Source organism: Cucurbita moschata, unplaced genomic scaffold, assembly GCF_002738365.1.
Source record: "Cucurbita moschata cultivar Rifu unplaced genomic scaffold, Cmos_1.0 Cmo_Scf00011, whole genome shotgun sequence".
Lineage (NCBI taxonomy): Eukaryota > Viridiplantae > Streptophyta > Magnoliopsida > Cucurbitales > Cucurbitaceae > Cucurbita > Cucurbita moschata.
The window spans coordinates 4,238,152-4,254,035 of record NW_019268527.1 but is presented as its reverse complement, the minus strand read 5'-3'; the positions used below and the strand labels follow the sequence as shown (position 1 = coordinate 4,254,035).

The 15,884-nt window shown below is 38.2% G+C and overlaps 4 protein-coding genes across 11 annotated transcripts in view; all 4 read left to right on the top strand.

Annotated features, from left to right (window-relative positions):
• Window positions 1-240: 240 nt before the first annotated feature.
• On the top strand, window positions 241-14,402 carry LOC111449307. Of its 4 annotated transcripts, XR_002711576.1 has the most exons (8): window positions 241-704; window positions 808-911; window positions 1,917-2,014; window positions 2,563-2,777; window positions 2,962-3,011; window positions 3,099-3,258; window positions 3,615-3,743; window positions 14,105-14,402. XR_002711576.1 is itself a non-coding variant. In XM_023089151.1 (6 exons), exons 1-6 carry the CDS (start codon window positions 335-337, stop codon window positions 3,129-3,131), a joined length of 870 nt encoding a protein of 289 aa, XP_022944919.1. In that variant the 5' UTR covers window positions 241-334; the 3' UTR covers window positions 3,132-3,485. The 4 variants fall into 4 exon arrangements, 1 of the variants encoding a protein (XP_022944919.1); XR_002711574.1 differs by lacking the exon at window positions 3,615-3,743 and having other exon boundaries at window positions 13,721-14,402; XR_002711575.1 differs by lacking the exon at window positions 14,105-14,402 and having other exon boundaries at window positions 3,615-4,096.
• LOC111449308 lies at window positions 3,451-5,217 on the top strand. The gene is made up of 3 exons (XM_023089153.1): window positions 3,451-3,603; window positions 3,684-3,763; window positions 4,824-5,217. Exons 1-3 carry the CDS (start codon window positions 3,498-3,500, stop codon window positions 5,112-5,114), a joined length of 477 nt encoding a protein of 158 aa, XP_022944921.1. The 5' UTR covers window positions 3,451-3,497; the 3' UTR covers window positions 5,115-5,217.
• Window positions 5,855-15,884, top strand: part of LOC111449300 (DNA-directed RNA polymerase 1B, mitochondrial-like) — a 30,617-nt gene continuing 20,587 nt past the window's right edge. The window contains exon 1 of the mRNA XM_023089142.1: window positions 5,855-5,925. The gene's annotated coding sequence lies outside the window, so the exon portion shown is untranslated. The remainder of the gene's footprint in view (window positions 5,926-15,884) is intronic.
• Window positions 5,890-15,884, top strand: part of LOC111449299 (DNA-directed RNA polymerase 1B, mitochondrial-like) — a 31,150-nt gene continuing 21,155 nt past the window's right edge. Inside the window, exons 1-20 of one of the 5 annotated variants that reach the window (XR_002711571.1) lie at window positions 5,890-6,875; window positions 7,188-7,418; window positions 7,563-7,696; window positions 7,827-7,893; window positions 8,081-8,139; window positions 8,352-8,469; window positions 8,806-8,919; window positions 9,026-9,157; window positions 9,238-9,654; window positions 9,806-9,856; window positions 10,173-10,243; window positions 10,716-10,800; window positions 10,905-11,057; window positions 11,246-11,320; window positions 12,192-12,281; window positions 12,368-12,415; window positions 12,596-12,710; window positions 12,828-12,931; window positions 13,118-13,348; window positions 13,554-13,943. Coding sequence is in view for 1 of the 5 variants with exons in the window: in XM_023089140.1 (XP_022944908.1) it covers window positions 6,102-6,875; window positions 7,188-7,418; window positions 7,563-7,696; window positions 7,827-7,893; window positions 8,081-8,139; window positions 8,352-8,469; window positions 8,806-8,919; window positions 9,026-9,157; window positions 9,238-9,654; window positions 9,806-9,856; window positions 10,173-10,243; window positions 10,716-10,800; window positions 10,905-11,057; window positions 11,246-11,320; window positions 12,192-12,281; window positions 12,368-12,415; window positions 12,596-12,710; window positions 12,828-12,931; window positions 13,118-13,228 (2,949 nt within the window). In the remaining 4 variants the exon portion in view is untranslated. Of the gene's footprint in view, window positions 6,876-7,187; window positions 7,419-7,562; window positions 7,697-7,826; window positions 7,894-8,080; window positions 8,140-8,351; window positions 8,470-8,805; window positions 8,920-9,025; window positions 9,158-9,237; window positions 9,655-9,805; window positions 9,857-10,172; window positions 10,244-10,715; window positions 10,801-10,904; window positions 11,058-11,245; window positions 11,321-12,191; window positions 12,282-12,367; window positions 12,416-12,595; window positions 12,711-12,827; window positions 12,932-13,117; window positions 13,944-15,884 lie in introns of those variants that run through there. The other 4 variants (XR_002711573.1, XR_002711570.1, XR_002711572.1 and 1 more) reach the window with 4 other exon arrangements.

The following is a 15,884-nucleotide window of genomic DNA, read 5'->3' as shown; positions in this document are numbered from 1 at the left end:
AAATAATTTTGGATAAGGATCGTTATAATAAAGTTAAAAATTAGTTTAGATAGTTATAAATTTAAAATTATGTCCTTTTGGTGTGATAGGATCACATAAATAATAAAATTCTAAAAATTAAATTATATGGATGGTTGTAAATGGAGGATAAATTTGTAATTTACTATTTAATCAAATAAATGGGCCGAAGCCCAAAAAAAATGGAAAATACAAATAAAGGCTTTGTAAAAGAAACGTCGCTGAATACAAAAGCGCGTTACCGGGAACGAGAGTGGACAAGAACAGAACAGAACGGAGCAGAAGAAGCGAAGAAGAAGAAGAAGAAGAAGAGTTAATGGAGGATTTATGGAAGAGAGCGAAATCCTTCGCAGAAGAAGCGGCGAAGAAGTCACAGACCTTAACGTCGACCTCCACACTCACTGAATTGGTCTCTGAAACTGCCAAAAAGTCCAAGGAGCTTGCTGCTGAGGCCTCCAAGACTGCTGATCTCATCAAAACAGCCGCCATCAAGCAGGCCGATCATCTCAAATCACTCAACGTTTCCGACATTATACCTCCTCAACTACCTTCCATTTCCATCCCCAATTTCTCCGCTCCCTCGCCGCATTCTCAGTCTGAGCTCGAGAAGTTTGGCCTCAATGACGATCTGAGAGAGTTTGTTAGGGGCTTTACTTCAACTACTTTCAAGAACTTTCCGATCCAAGGTAGAAGTAAATTCGGGGAATGTGATGTTAATTTTCGGATTGGAAATTTTTCTATGGTTTTAACATGCGTAATTGACGTGGATTGTTTTGATGATTAATGTAGACGAACCGGAGGCGTCTGACGTTGCGGTTACGGCTTCTAATGTGCGTAAGGATCTGACGGAATGGCAAGAACAGCACGCCACGCTGGTTCTCACCAATGTCAAGGTGAGACGAAATGTTTTAATTCATTGTAATTTTGATTGAATTTGATTAAATCGTGCACTGTTTTGCTAGGAATCTATTGTCCCCTACTGATTTAGGTTCTTTGATTTTGAATTGTTTATCATTCTGGGATATTGCGCTATTTTTTTTTTTTTTAAATGAAACAAATTTTCATAGAGAATCGAAAAAAGTACAGTTAATACGGTGTGAACCAAGCAGTCCAATTCAACTAAATCACGGTCAGGCTGAAACTTGGTTTTGATTTTTCTGCCCATTGCTTCTCTAAATTTCTATTTGATCTTTCTGGTTCTAAACTTCATTTGAATCAATGCATGTCTGGTGCTTTACCCGAAAAAGGAAAAGAAGGAACTCTTCCTACTTTCAAAAGCTATTGTTGGATATGACTTCAAAAATCAGAAGTCTGACGTCCAGCTTCTTCTGTATGTTTAATTTGTGGTGTGGTCTCCCACATGCTAATCAGAGTTGGATCTCATTCTCTTTATCAAGAACTTATGCGACAAGGAAGTATTGAAAAGAAGCATATGGAAAAAAAAAAAAAAAAACCCCGTTCGTATAGTAAAACTTTAAAAACATGCCTACTCAGTACTCGTTGCATTTACACTTTGGTGATCTTCATTTCTCTCATGTCAAATGATTAAAACACCACATCTCATCCATATATAACTTTTATAGCTTTCAGAATTTGCTGAATAGGACAGCTACAATTGCTTAATGCTTGTTCCTATAACACCAATCAATAAAAACACGCCAACTGTTGACCCTAGATGATGCATAAATCACGAAAGATTGCACCCAGATGGTACACATGAATTTTAGTTGCACTTGATTAATCTGTTAGTTCAGAGTTGTTAACCTTTGATTGTCTTCATCAGCAAGAGTAGATCGTCGTCGCCTTTTCATTTGCTCCTGTCATGATAGCCATAAGTGAATCTTCTTTTCATCCAAAATACAAATTTAAAATGCCCCAATATCTCAACTCTGTTGCAGGAAATTTCCAGATTAAGATATGAACTATGTCCAAGAATTATGAAAGAAAGGATATTCTGGAGGATATATTTTACACTTGTCAGCAGTCATGTTGCTCCGTAAGTTGCATTTCTTTTAATTGGAGCTCTTTCTGTCTAATCTTCAGTTCAGTCTTGCATGCTTCGTTGTTTCTTATTGTAAGTTGGAAGAAATATGCCACCACTTGCCAAGCATCTAACATTGAGGTGTTTCTACCATCTCGAGAAATTTACTTGTAGACTAACCATACTGGAAAATAGTTTCAAGGGTTCGACGTGCTTCTTTTTCATCACTTTTTATTTAACCTCCTCACTGAATTATTGAAGCATCTGATTTTCTGTTGATTGTATACACCAATTTGGCTTTACATATTAAATACAGGGTTTTTGTTTTGGTTTTTCTTATTTAAGAAAAGCATTTTAGATTAGTACATTTGCAGGTATAAGAATTTTTAGGAATTATGTAAGTTATATTATTGTGATATAGCCCGACGTAATATACCATTTAGAATAAATATCACATTGGAGAATGAATGGCTGTCAAGTCGCTGCACCTTTATATATATATATCTTATCACCAAAGGATTCTGTTTTAGTAGTATACACTCTTAATTGTTTAAAAAACACAGATACGAGAAGAAATACATGGAAGAGATTAAGCTGAAGTCTGAAGAACAAAGAACAGCTGATGAAACCAAGCAAACTCCGTTGGTTGGTTCCTCTGAAAAAGTTGAAGTGGCGGAAAAGAACCTGAAGGGTAAAACTTCCCCAACGCTGTCTACTGATCAAGACTTGGATACTTTTCTTTTGGGAGATCTTGAAGACAGTGATGGGGGAGGTGCAGGTAAATCCTCTCCTCGATTCTGATTCATACCCCGATTTAACAAATTTCTATATTCTCTGGGGCCCTTGCACTTATCATCTTGAGCACATATTAAATGCAGAGTGGGGCAAAAACAAAGTTTTTGATGAAACCAAGCAAACTCCTTCCATGCTTATAGTTATGTTGTTTGTCATTTTTTTTCCAGATGAGGGTGACGAAAGCTTTGACGACGACTTTGACAAGATTGAAAACTCGGTATGTTTGTGCTTTCCTTTTGCTCTTCTCACATTGTATTCCAGCTTCCAATCTTAAACCGATCCGCAAACTTCATGGATGCCGCAGGACGTCGAAGAAGAAAATCCCAAGGCGAAGTAATACAATAAGAAGCAGATGCAACAGGTGAGATGGGGTTTTTTAATAGGATCGTGGCTTAGCTTCCATAACAAAAGGAAGAATGGGCTGCTGAGAAGAAAGTCGTGGTGCATACTCATACTATAGCGAGGTATTGCAGGTTGTTTCATTCCCAAAAATAAGAAGAAAATGAAGAATATTGTTGTTCTAGAAATACCAGTAAATTTTAGTCTATGCCGATTGTATTCAATTGTATAAACAAGGCTGACATTGAGTGACGACTCTATATAGTACTGGGGATGGCTGGTATTCCCTCGCTCGCAGGTGTACAGAATTTACAGATGAATTTGTTAAATCGATTATGGTTGTTTGGAATTATTCTACTTGCGGATGAACTTAACTTTCTTTTGGAGCTCTTTTTCTTACTTAGAAAAAGAAGGCGATGCAGAAACCAAGCGCCTTCTGAATCCCCACCCGCTACTAAAAAATTTCCTTTCACTCAATCAGTTCATCGCATTCCACTGGATGTCGACACCGACGACGTTGATCTCGTCGACTACCTCGTCGAGAAAATTAGTATTCTGAAGCTTTCATGGCCCCGACAGTCTGATTCTGCTGCTACTTCTCTTCTCCAAGGTGATAAGACAAATTCCCTGGTATGCTCATTTCTTATACTTCTGGACTGATATTGTTTCTCTTCGGTTGAAAATAGAACATGAAACCGTAAGCTTCCAAGTAGTGGGGGCAACTAGGACTCTCTCCACATGCCTGTCGAAAAATGAGTTGAGTATTCATAAGCAGTGACTTGGTTAGGAGTTATCTCTTAGCTTAGTTCTCTTTGTTTCGTTTGATAGATGGTCGGCAAGTATGATGGTCTTAATGATGAATATGCACGTATTTTGTCTTTTATTGGCGAATTTGAAAATCTCATGAATTGACTTGGGTTACAAGTATGGTTTTGGTCGTAATGACCGCTTCCTTTTGTGTAACTGGTTATTCCTTATCTTGAGACCAAATTGATTATTAGGCCGTCAAAATTGTAACCAAGTGTACTGGAAGCTATATCAGTAAAATATGGTTTCTTTTGGTAGAGTTATTACTCGAAGTGTTAGTGTTGGACAATCTACCTTGACTCGTGTTTTTAGTTTATTTTATTAAGTTTAAAATAATAATATTCCGACCCTTAGATTTTTTATTTAATATTCTAATAATCTTTCCAATAATAACTCTTAAAATTCTTCAAATTGTAGTTTGTTAGAAATAATCTTACGCGGTTAGTTTTTTCTTTTTCTTTTAAAAAAAAATGACGTGTTCTATTTGTGTGATGTGTCAATGCTTGTTTATTTGGTTGAATTGCTTTCTTATTGGCCACGCAAGACGTTTGCTTTGTGGAAAACTGAAAATCCTCCTCGTCAGAAAAAAAATTAATAAAACAAGTCAAATTCTTGCTTACGTGTCCTTTGTGTGCCAAAAGAAAAACCAACACTGTCGTAGTCTTCCTCTCATTTTTGGTGGGAGTCAAAGTCAAATTCTTATGTGTGCCATCGGTCACAAGGCCTTCATATTTGAACGTTCTTCGGAATTTTGAATCTAAATTCGACATCTAACATTTTCCATATTTTCTTATTACTTAGCCATGCTACTTCTTCGTTGAACTGTTGGTTGACAAAGCCTTGTGACTTCAGATTGTTGACAAAGCCTTCCGTGTCCTTCCAGGAGCTTCCATTACTCCGTACAGCGTCCACCGCCGCTCTCTTGAGCGCTCCTGCCTTCATTTTCTCCGGACAGTCTCCCCTCAAAGACATAGCGATCACTTTCCCCAACTCATCAGAATCAGCCACCGAGTTCGCCCCCTCACAAACCCGCACCGCCACTCCCATGTCGTCCACCAATAGCTTAGCGTTCACGAACTGGTCCGCCTCCATCGGCCAACCCAATATCAGCACCCCCGCCGTTACGCTTTTAAGCACAATTGCGAGGTTGACGACGATACATAACGGACTTTAGCAGACAATATTTATTAGCTGTGGGTTTGGGTGGTGTTGGTGCTAGCAAAAACGCTTTGACACAAAAGATGCGTTCTAAAATCTTGAGACTGACATGATACATAATGAGCCAAAGCAAACAACATCTATTAGTGGTGGGTTTGAGCAATGTTTGTGCCAGCAATAACGCTAAGAAGCATGTCTTATAAAGGTGTGGAAACCTATCCATATCTAATGACTTGTTTTTGCCTCTTCCTCCTCTCCTCTACCTCCACTACAACGGGCACGTTGACACTACGTGACAGCGATTCCAGCATCAACCACTTATCGTGATGCCTCCAACATCCCCTTCAATGCTACTTATCCCTCATCAAGATCCCATTCTCTGTTGAGGATTATTGGGAGTGAGTCCCACATTGGTTAATTTAGTAGAATGACATATGTGCAAAGGGGTCGGATAATACTACAACACCACCCCCAAAATTTCTTGGAACGACACATGTGCCAAATTTACCACATTGTGTAATTACATTACGATTTACCACATTGTGTAATTACATTACATAAATGTTTATTCCGAAATTTGGGCCGAAAATTCCTGGATCAACGGCGCGTTAAAAAAACCGAGTAAGCCCATTAGGCCCAATAAGGGAACAAGCGGGCTAACATTGTGCGGTGACCCAACGGGTCGGGTTTCGACCTGGTTGAAGAATGGGTGAAGGAATAAATGTTTAAGAAAACGTAGGTTTTAGGAGGGTTTAATGGCCGCCGCTGTGGTTCTCTTCTCCGTTCTCCCACCATTTTGAGATCTCTACCTTGATCTCTCATCCTTCCCGCGTTTGAATTCTTTGTATTCAACTTTGTGTTCTTAGTTTCTCACTGCCTGAGAACATTTCGGAGAAACTGCATATTCCGACTATCAGTTCTTCGCATTTTCCATCTCCTTCAGCTGCGTTTTGAATTGCTTGAACTTGTTGTTGTGGGAATTCGGAATCCCTACTACCAGAGAATGTGGAGAAACATTGTCAAAAGAGCTGCTTCAAGGAGGGATACGTTCTTCTCCAGAAAAGTTATTGAAGACTCTATCTTTGTTGAGGAAATTAGATCCTCCAGGACACTCGGAAGCTTGAAATCATGTTGCCTGTTAGAGGGCTCTCGTGGAATCAGCTTTTTCCATTCCCGTGAAGTTGGGTTTGCGAAATCCAATTTCGCACATTCAAGCGATCCCGTAGCTTTTTATGGGGTTCTAAACCATGCCAATGGCTACGCAACTGCTGCGGAGGCTGCGATTTCCGAGGAGGACTTATCAGGGTCGGAAGAAATTCAGGAATTGATGGAGGAACTAAGCAAACAAGATAAGGTGGAGTCTTACTTTCAGCAGCCTAAGAAAATGGTGGATGGAATGGGGGTCGGTAAGTACAATATTCTACGGAAGAGACAGATAAAGATGGAGACGGAGGCTTGGGAAGAGGCTGCCAGAGAGTATCAAGAGCTATTAACGGATATGTGTGAGCAGAAGTTGGCGCCCAATTTACCTTACATGAAGTCTTTATTCCTTGGTTGGTTTGAACCCTTGCGTGATGCAATTGCTGCAGACCAGGAGTTTTGCAAGAAGAAGAGTAGAGTGTCTCATGCTCCTTATTTTGATCTTCTGCCGGCGGATATGATGGCTGTGATTACAATGCACAAGTTAATGGGGTTGTTGATGACTAGCAGTGGAGGAAACAGTAGTGTCAGGGTAGTCCAAGCTGCTTGTCAGATAGGAGAAGCCATTGAACACGAGGTTGGTTAGTTTCAAATTCTTTTACTTTATTGTCTAAAATTTTGCATTTGTTTTAGATTTCCCATTGATATGAAGTTCGCTAGGTATCAAAGTAAAAAACCAGTCATGGTTTTCTTTCCAATATTGAGAGCTATCGATCATATAGCAAGGTTTCTTACCTCATTCTGTCAGTTTTTCTTTCTCTTATTTAGATATGTGATATATTTGTTCTTGTTTGGCAATGAACATCTGAACTCTGATTGACATTTTTAATAAAACAGTGTTGAATTAATTGAAATATTTGTTTGGACAATTTTCTTTTCTACGAAATAGGTTAGAATACACAAGTTCTTTGAGAATACGAAGAAGAAGAAGAGTAATGAAAAAACTACTGAAGGAGACACTGAACCTGTGGTCAAAGACCAGGAGAAACTGGCCAAAGAACAAGACAAATTGAGGAAAAAAGTCACCAACCTGATGAAGAAACAGAAGTTGCGGCAAGTGAGGATGATAGTCAAGGAACACGACCATTTAAAGCCTTGGGGCCAGGATGCGCATGTGAAGGTTTCTGTTTTTAATTTTTTGCCCATAGTTTCAATGTGAAGTAATGCGTAAATTCTGGTGTACTTGCTGTGAGCTACTGTAGATGTTGATGTACACATATTAACAGCGAGAAATTGTTTAATTCTGGTTTCTATTGCCTTCCAGGTTGGTTGTCGTTTGATTCAGCTATTGATTGAAACAGCGTATATTCAACCTCCAATGGATCAGTTAGGAGGGGGTCCTCCTGATATTCGTCCCGCCTTTGTCCATACTCTTAAAACCATCACAACAGAAGCACAGTTAATGAGCCTTCTGCTCTCTTGTTTTATTTTTCATATTTATCTCACTTCGATTTTTCTACATATTCTTTCTATGTCTGATCTGTATTACTACTACTACTAATTATTACCATTTGGTTTCTTCCCGCAGAAAGACTAGCAGGAGATATGGTGTTATTGAATGCGATCCACTTGTTCGCAGAGGCCTGGAGAAAACTGTAAGTAAAATCATACATTGTGGGCTGTTCCATACTCGATGTGAATTTGGTTGCTTTTCTATAAATAGTTTGTACACATTATTTTTGCTGTATGATTATGCAACTCTGTAGTTCTGCAAGGTTCTCTCTCTTTCAAAATTACTCAGTTTATGTCTTGGATTAGTGATTGTCTTCAGTTTTGTCTCAGGCAAGACACATGGTCATACCATATATGCCTATGCTGGTGCCTCCCCTTAATTGGACAGGGTAGGTTACTCTATATTTTAATCTATTTCAATAAATTCTAATAGTTTCCATAATATTCAGAGATTGAAAACCTAGTTTCATGTAACGATATTTACTGGTTCATTTGTTGAAGAGTATATATATCTGAATGATATGTATTTTCTTAAGCATAAGTTTCATTTGTGCTGTATGCTTGTTATGTTTGGTGTTTGATGTCTGCTATTCGTGTGTAGGTATGATAAAGGAGCACACTTATTCCTACCATCATATGTTATGCGAATACATGGGGCAAAGCAGCAACGTGAAGCAGTTAAAAGGGTTCCAAAGAAACAACTAGAGCCTGTTTTTGAGGTTTGAGAGTTCTGATGATTGTTTCCTAGTTTAATGATTTACATACACACCTTTGGTTTTGCCTGACCTCTTCCTCCATTCCCATATACCATGCTGAAAAATTAATATCACTGGACTCTAGAGACGATCATAAGATATTAGGACTCTGGTACTTCCTCTTTGTTGAAGAAGATTTTTGCTTTGACTATATGTTTCATGGGCTTTGTCTTTGAAGTTGCGATACCATCTTTAGAAGGAACTCCTAAGATTTTCCCATAGAAAAAAGCATCTTGTAGTTTCTTTTTGAACTTCAGTTACGTAAGAATTCTTAATATATGATGATTTTTGCATTTTTAGGCACTTGATACGCTTGGAAGAACCAAGTGGAGGGTGAACAAAAGAGTTCTTAGCATTATTGACAGGATATGGGCCAGTGGTGGTCGTCTTGCTGATTTGGTTGACCGTGAAGATGTATGTTACAGAAGAAGAATGCTAGTTGTTCCTATTTGCATGTTTTCCTATCTTATGAAATTTATATCTTTTTTTGTAACTTTAACTTTAACTTCAATTTGTACAGGCTCCTCTACCAGAGGAGCCAACTGTGGAAGATGAAGAAGAAATTCGAAAATGGAAGTGGAAACTCAAGGCTGCAAAAAAAGAGAATAGTGAGAGGCATTCACAGCGGTGTGACATTGAGCTTAAGCTTGCAGTAAGAACTTATTGAATGAATAGAATTTAAATTTGAATACTCTTATCAAATACATTTGAATTTACTTTTATTGTGAGCAGGTGGCCAGGAAAATGAAAGAAGAGGAGGGCTTTTACTATCCTCACAACTTAGATTTTCGAGGTCGTGCATACCCAATGCATCCACATTTGAATCATCTTGGTTCTGATATGTGTCGAGGAATTCTAGAATTTGCGGAGGGACGGCCACTTGGAGAGTCAGGGTTACGCTGGTTGAAGATACATTTGGCAAATCTATACGCTGGTGGTGTGGACAAGTTATCTTACAAGGATCGAATGTCATTTACTGAGAATCATTTGGATGAGATTTTTGATTCGGCAGACAGGCCTCTAGAAGGAAATCGTTGGTGGTTGGGCGCAGAGGATCCTTTTCAGTGCTTGGCAGTGTGTATTAATCTCTCAGAGGCTTTAAGAAGTCCATCGCCGGAAACAACTCTTTCCCATATGCCTGTACACCAGGTACTACTTACATTATTCTTGCAATTCGTCCCCAAATTATGAATGCAATTTTTGTTCTCTGCAACTTTATTCCTTTCGAAACCATAATCATATAGCTATTCTGCAGTATATATCTTTGTTTATCCTTATTTATTTCCCCATGATTTGGCAGGATGGTTCCTGCAATGGCTTGCAACACTATGCAGCTCTCGGGAGGGACAAGGTACTTTCAATTTCTCTAGTTAGATAAGTTTAAGATACAAAGTCAGCTGAGAAGTGAAGCTACTTCCATTTTTACTTGGCTATTTCTTATTCTGCGTGTTTGGGGATTGAAAATACCTCAATGCTTGCTTATTCGAAGCTAAAAACACCTGAATTTAAATAATGCTTCGTGTACTACACATATGAAGAACTTCAAAAATATTTCTTTTAACTATCTGTATTTTGGGGAACTCCTTAATTTTTACAAAAAAAGTCTTCTTTGAGATGACACGGTCTGTTTCTTAATTAGCATTTAATATTGTGTCATTTTTCTTCAGTTGGGAGCAGCGGCAGTTAACCTTGTAGCAGGAGATAAGCCCGCAGATGTGTACTCCGGAATTGCTGCCAGGTTACTGCATCTCTTGTTTGCATGTTTGATTGTAGGGAGGATTATTTAAGTGTTCCTCATTTTTTTTTTTAATGTTTTTTTAAAATTGCTCTTTGGTGTTTTTTACATATGAAAGTTGAGTCTTAATAACCCGGCAGGCGTCAATGCCATGTTTGTTTGAATAAGCTGAAAAGTATTTTGAAGCCTGGTCATTATGATAAGGGAGCTAATATATGCGTTCCGCGAACTATAGAAAATGAAAGTATGCTCAATGCAGGTGATATTTTTTAGATAAAATTTAAGTGACTCTGCTCTCTGCATTCAACTTTGGAAGCTTCGTTTACCAACTAGTATGAAAGGAAAAATACCTATTTAGACAGTATTCTCCATGCTTTCGGTATAAAAGTTTGCAAATGACTTGTGTTTTAGAGCATATTTAGCGTTCGGAGGGTATCTAGTTTCTTTGTTTATGTGTATATTTTTCTGGGTGCAGAGTTCTTGACATAATGCGAAGTGATGCAGAGAAAGATCCTGCAACTAATCCAAATGCGTTGCATGCTAGACTTTTAATCAATCAGGTCTGGTTACTAATAATTCTATGAGAATAATTTTTTTTAGAACTGTTTCTAATAGCTGTTGTATGCTTTTCCTCTAATGGATTCATATTTGTAACTGCAATTAGGTGGATCGTAAACTGGTGAAACAAACAGTCATGACATCCGTGTATGGTGTCACGTATATGGGTGCACGGGATCAGATTAAGAAAAGGTTGAAAGAACGAGCATCCATTGCTGATGATTCACAATTATTTGCAGCTTCTTGCTATGCAGCTAGAGTGAGTCAATAAACTGCCACTTGCTTGTGAGAAAAATGTAGCACATTTATGCCTATTTGCATGCATACTATAGTTTTGTTTCTTTTTTTTACACAACTTTTTCTTTTATATTTACAAGAAAAATGTGTTACTACAATTATTATTATTTTGAAATGAACGTGCTGCTGATTCGAAGACTTATCGTGCAGACTACCTTGACTGCCTTGGGGGAAATGTTTGAAGCAGCAAGAAGTATCATGAGCTGGCTTGGTGAATGTGCAAAGGTGCGGCCCTTAATTAGTGATATTGTCATTATTTTTGTTATTTTGATAAAGTTCGTAGTATCACTAGCTTGAAGTGGGAATTCTTCGTTAGTTCCCCTCCTCTTGTAAATTTTGTTCCTTCCTACAAAGAATGGACTTTTCATTGATTGGTGAAACCTTCACGCTGAAGCGATCATAAACATGCACCCACATGGGACTTACAGAGTCTTTACTAACTCACTCCTTTCAACATCATTTACATTACTTGGGCTCATTTGGTTTTCTCCAGGCATAAGTGAACTGGATAGTCTTCCCATCAGATCTTACCAGCTTCAAAAATAGATGTTTAGGAGAAAACTGCCAATGCATCGACCTTCCATCTTCACCATTTTGTAAATCACACTCAATAAATCTCCCAACTCCTCAGTTTCCTATCCTATTAAATTTTTTCCAGTCAAGATTTTCCTCTATTTCGTTTCAATTTCTCACGTACCCCCTACCACGACATAGAGTCACAACGTAGAGATTGAGAAATTTAACATCAATGGTTGGGTGACCAGCCATATTTCCTAGAACCTCACCCTTTACCCAAACCCACATCGAGCTTAATTTCGTCTTCGAACAAAGATCTTAATTTTGAAATACAACTACAAGGGTTGTGATCTCCTCCATATTTCTTCAATTTTCAGACTCATGCTCCTTCGTCTTAGCCGTAGGTACTTCAAATAATTTGATTTTATAACATCTTGAGGAGTGGGTTATTTTAGCAATGTTACGTTTCGTATCTTAGTTAAGTATAGTAATCTGATATTATGTGCATTTCAGCAAGCGTTCCTCTGTCTTTTTGTCACTCGACTAAGGTGTAGCTTTTCACACATTTAATTTTCAACAGGTAATAGCTTCAGAAAATCAGCCAGTTCGATGGACAACTCCTCTTGGACTGCCAGTGGTACAACCTTACCGGCAACTAGGAAGACATCTTGTAAAGTTCTAATAAATTTGTGAAATTTAAGCTAACAATGATTTGGACTTCTCCAACAAACTGAAACTGTAATTGACTTATTGCAGATCAAGACTTCCTTGCAAGTGTTGGCTCTACAACGAGAAACTGACAAGGTAAGGCCAACCAAATCAGGAATTATTGGGTAGACTCGATGCGTTTAAAACCTTTTGAAATTGAGACGCTTCAAGTTTATTAACTCTCTTGCGATTGAGAAGGGTCACTGTATGCAGTAGTGCAATTCATTGGTTGCATGATATGTTTACTAGCCGGATAATTCCTATTATTTTCTGTAGGTCATGGCTACGCGTCAGAAAACAGCTTTTCCTCCAAATTTTGTACACTCCCTTGATGGTTCTCATATGATGATGACTGCTGTCGCCTGCAGAAGGGCAGGCCTTAACTTTGCAGGTTCACTTCATTTTTCTTTTACTTCTCTATTGATTGGGTCCTTTATCTCAGTGAACTTATGTGAATTCTCAAGTGTTCAATCGTGGCCATATCTCTTCTTACCATGTTTGATTACAGGTGTCCATGATTCATACTGGACCCATGCATGCGATGTTGACGTAATGAACAGGCTACTAAGGGAGAAATTTGTTGAGCTATACGAGGCTCCTATTCTGGAGAATGTAAGTATCTCGCCCCATGTGTACTTGATCGGTTAACTTATCCTGGTTATTGGAGACAAAAGATACTCCTCTTCTGACAAAATAGAACACATTGACTGTACTATCCTGTAGCTACAAAGATCTAGTTGTCTTCTTCTGTCCTGGAATTTCTTTAACTTACAAATTGAACGGTTTTTGCCTTTACAGTTACTGGAAAATTTCCAAAAGTCCTTCCCCACTTTAAAGTTTCCGCCCTTACCCGATCGGGGAGACTTCGATCTCAAGGACGTCCTGCAATCTTCCTATTTCTTCAATTAGTGCAGCCTAGATACTTCAGTCGGATGTTCTTTCTCATATGTGCTACACGTCTGTGGCTGACATACAGTCCTGTCTACGACTCTTGAAATCAGACTCTGGAGGCGAGTTTGCTTCTTCGAGGTCAGTGCTGTCCAGCTACTTGTACATAACATATTCTCCAACCATTGGTAGTCTAAATCTTGGAACTTGGGAGTTCAATCTGCCATTCACGTATTCAACTTTTACCTTACAAAAGAAAGATAGGTTATATTTGGTGGAAGCTACGGAATTTCTACCTTCATTGTACTCTGATCCGGACTTCAGTTCTGACACTGCAATCAATTAGAGGTTCAGCGATGCTGAGAGACATGGCTTTCAAAGTGTGATCAATGAAGTAAGATCTCGGAGTAATCTCCCAAAGATCAGCTGGAGTGTTGCCCATGTAGTTTTCATAGGATCATGGCTTAGCTTCCATAACAAAAGGAAGAATGGGCATACTCATACCATAGCGAGGTATTGCAAGTTGTTTCATTCCCAAAAATAAGGAAAAATGAAGAAGATTGTTGTTCTAGAAATACCAGTAAATTTTAGTCTATGCCGATTGTATTCAATTGTATAAACAAGGCTGACATTGGATGACGACTCTATATAGTACTGGGGATGGCTGGTATTCCCTTGCTCGCAGTTGTACAGAATCTACAGATGAATTTGTTAAATCGATTATGGTTGTTTGGAATTATTCTACTTGCGGATGAACATAACTTCCTTTTGGAGCTCTTTTTCTTAGTTAGAAACAGAAGGCGATGCAGAAACGAAGTGCCTTCTGAATCCCCACCTGCTACTAAAAAAGCTTTCATGGCCGACTGTCTGATTCTGCTGCTACTACTCTTCTCCAAGATGATAAGACAAATTCCCTGGTATGCTCATCTCTTATACTTGAGGACTGATATTGTTTATGTTCCGTTGAAAATAGAATATATAACCGTAAGCTTCCAAGTAGTGGGGCCAATTAGGACTCACACCACGTGCCTGTTGAAAAATGAGTTGATTACTCATAAGCAGTGACTTGGTTAGGAGTTCTCTCTCAGCTTAGTTCTTTTTGTTTCGTTTGATAGATGGTCGACAAGTATGATGGTGTCTTAATGATGAATATGCACGTATTTTATGTCTTTTATTGGCGAATTTGAAAACCTCAGTAATTGACTTGGGTTAAGTGTGGTTTTGGTTGTAACGACTCCTTCATGTTGTGTAACTGGTTATTCCTTACCTCGAGACCAAATTAATTATTAGGCAGTAAAAACTAAGAGGTGTACGGTAAGCTATTTCAGTAATAGGATTGCTTTTGGTAGTGTTAGTGTGAGACAATCTACCTTGACTCGTCTTTTTTTATCATTTATACATGAGTTAAAATTGATTGGACAAAATAAAAGAGACATGGAAGAAGATTGCTTTTGGTAGTGCTAGTGTGATGTTCTATTAGTGTGACGTGTCGATGTTTGTTTATTTGGTTGAATTGCTTTCTTAATGGCCACGCAAGACGTCTGCGTTGTGGAAAAATGAAAATCCTCATCGGAAAAATTAATAAAATAAGTTAAATTCTGACGTGTCCTTTGCAACATTGTCGTAGAATAAATCAAAGTCTTTCTCTTATTTTGGGTGGAAGTCAAAGTCAAACTCTTACGTGTGGCGTGTGTCACAAGGCCTTCATATTTGAACGTTGTTCGGAATTTGGAATCTAAATTCGACATCTAACGTTTTCAACATTTTCTTATGACTTAGGTCATGCTACTTATTTTTCTTGAACGGTTTTCGAGAGTGAAAACTGTCCGATAAACCATCGTGATTATCAATAATATTCTCAATTGGTCACATAACATAGACTTGTTTCAAGTCAAACACGTATAATTAAATTATATATAAAAAAAAGTATTTTGTTGATATATATTATAAACTTGCCCCGACCATGTGTTACATTTGAATGTCTACTCTTATTTGGATGTCGTCTTGTCTTATTCATGTTATAGATATATCAATATTTTGATAAAACGTGGGTCTTCCGTGCTTGGAAGCTAAGTAAAGTCACATGTTGTATTTCTTGTTCTCAAATTAAATAACGTTATATATTTGATGAAAATATTAAAGAATCAAATCTTCACTTTCACATATATTCGACATAACAAAACCCGATGAAACTAAGGTCTTCCATGTTTGGAAACTAAGTCGAGTCACAATTTCAAGCAGTCCAAACTAAGAAAAACACGACACCCGAACGTGTCTTGCACGTTCCGGAGCTAACATAAAATACGCGTAACCTGTGGGATGTAACCGAGTAGAAGCTTAATTGAAGTTGACCTTGTGAGCAGAAGAGAAATGCTTGGCTGCAGCAACCATGGCGGCCTCTGGTCCAGTTGGAGGAGAAGGAGCAGCAGCAGCAGCCATGGCTGCCTCTGGGCTTCCGCCATTAAAGCCAAGCAAGCAATAAATGAAAGACTTAAGAGTGGACCAAATCAAATTCATTTTCTCAGAGAAGGAAAAAGAAAAGGGTTTTTTTTTATGAAATTGTTGAGAATTTGAGCGTTGTTTCCCCCATTTTATAGGCACAGGAAATTAGGGTTCTTGATAATCAAGAAAAATATGCCATTTTTTACCCCTTTTTTAATATAAAAAATTAAATTAA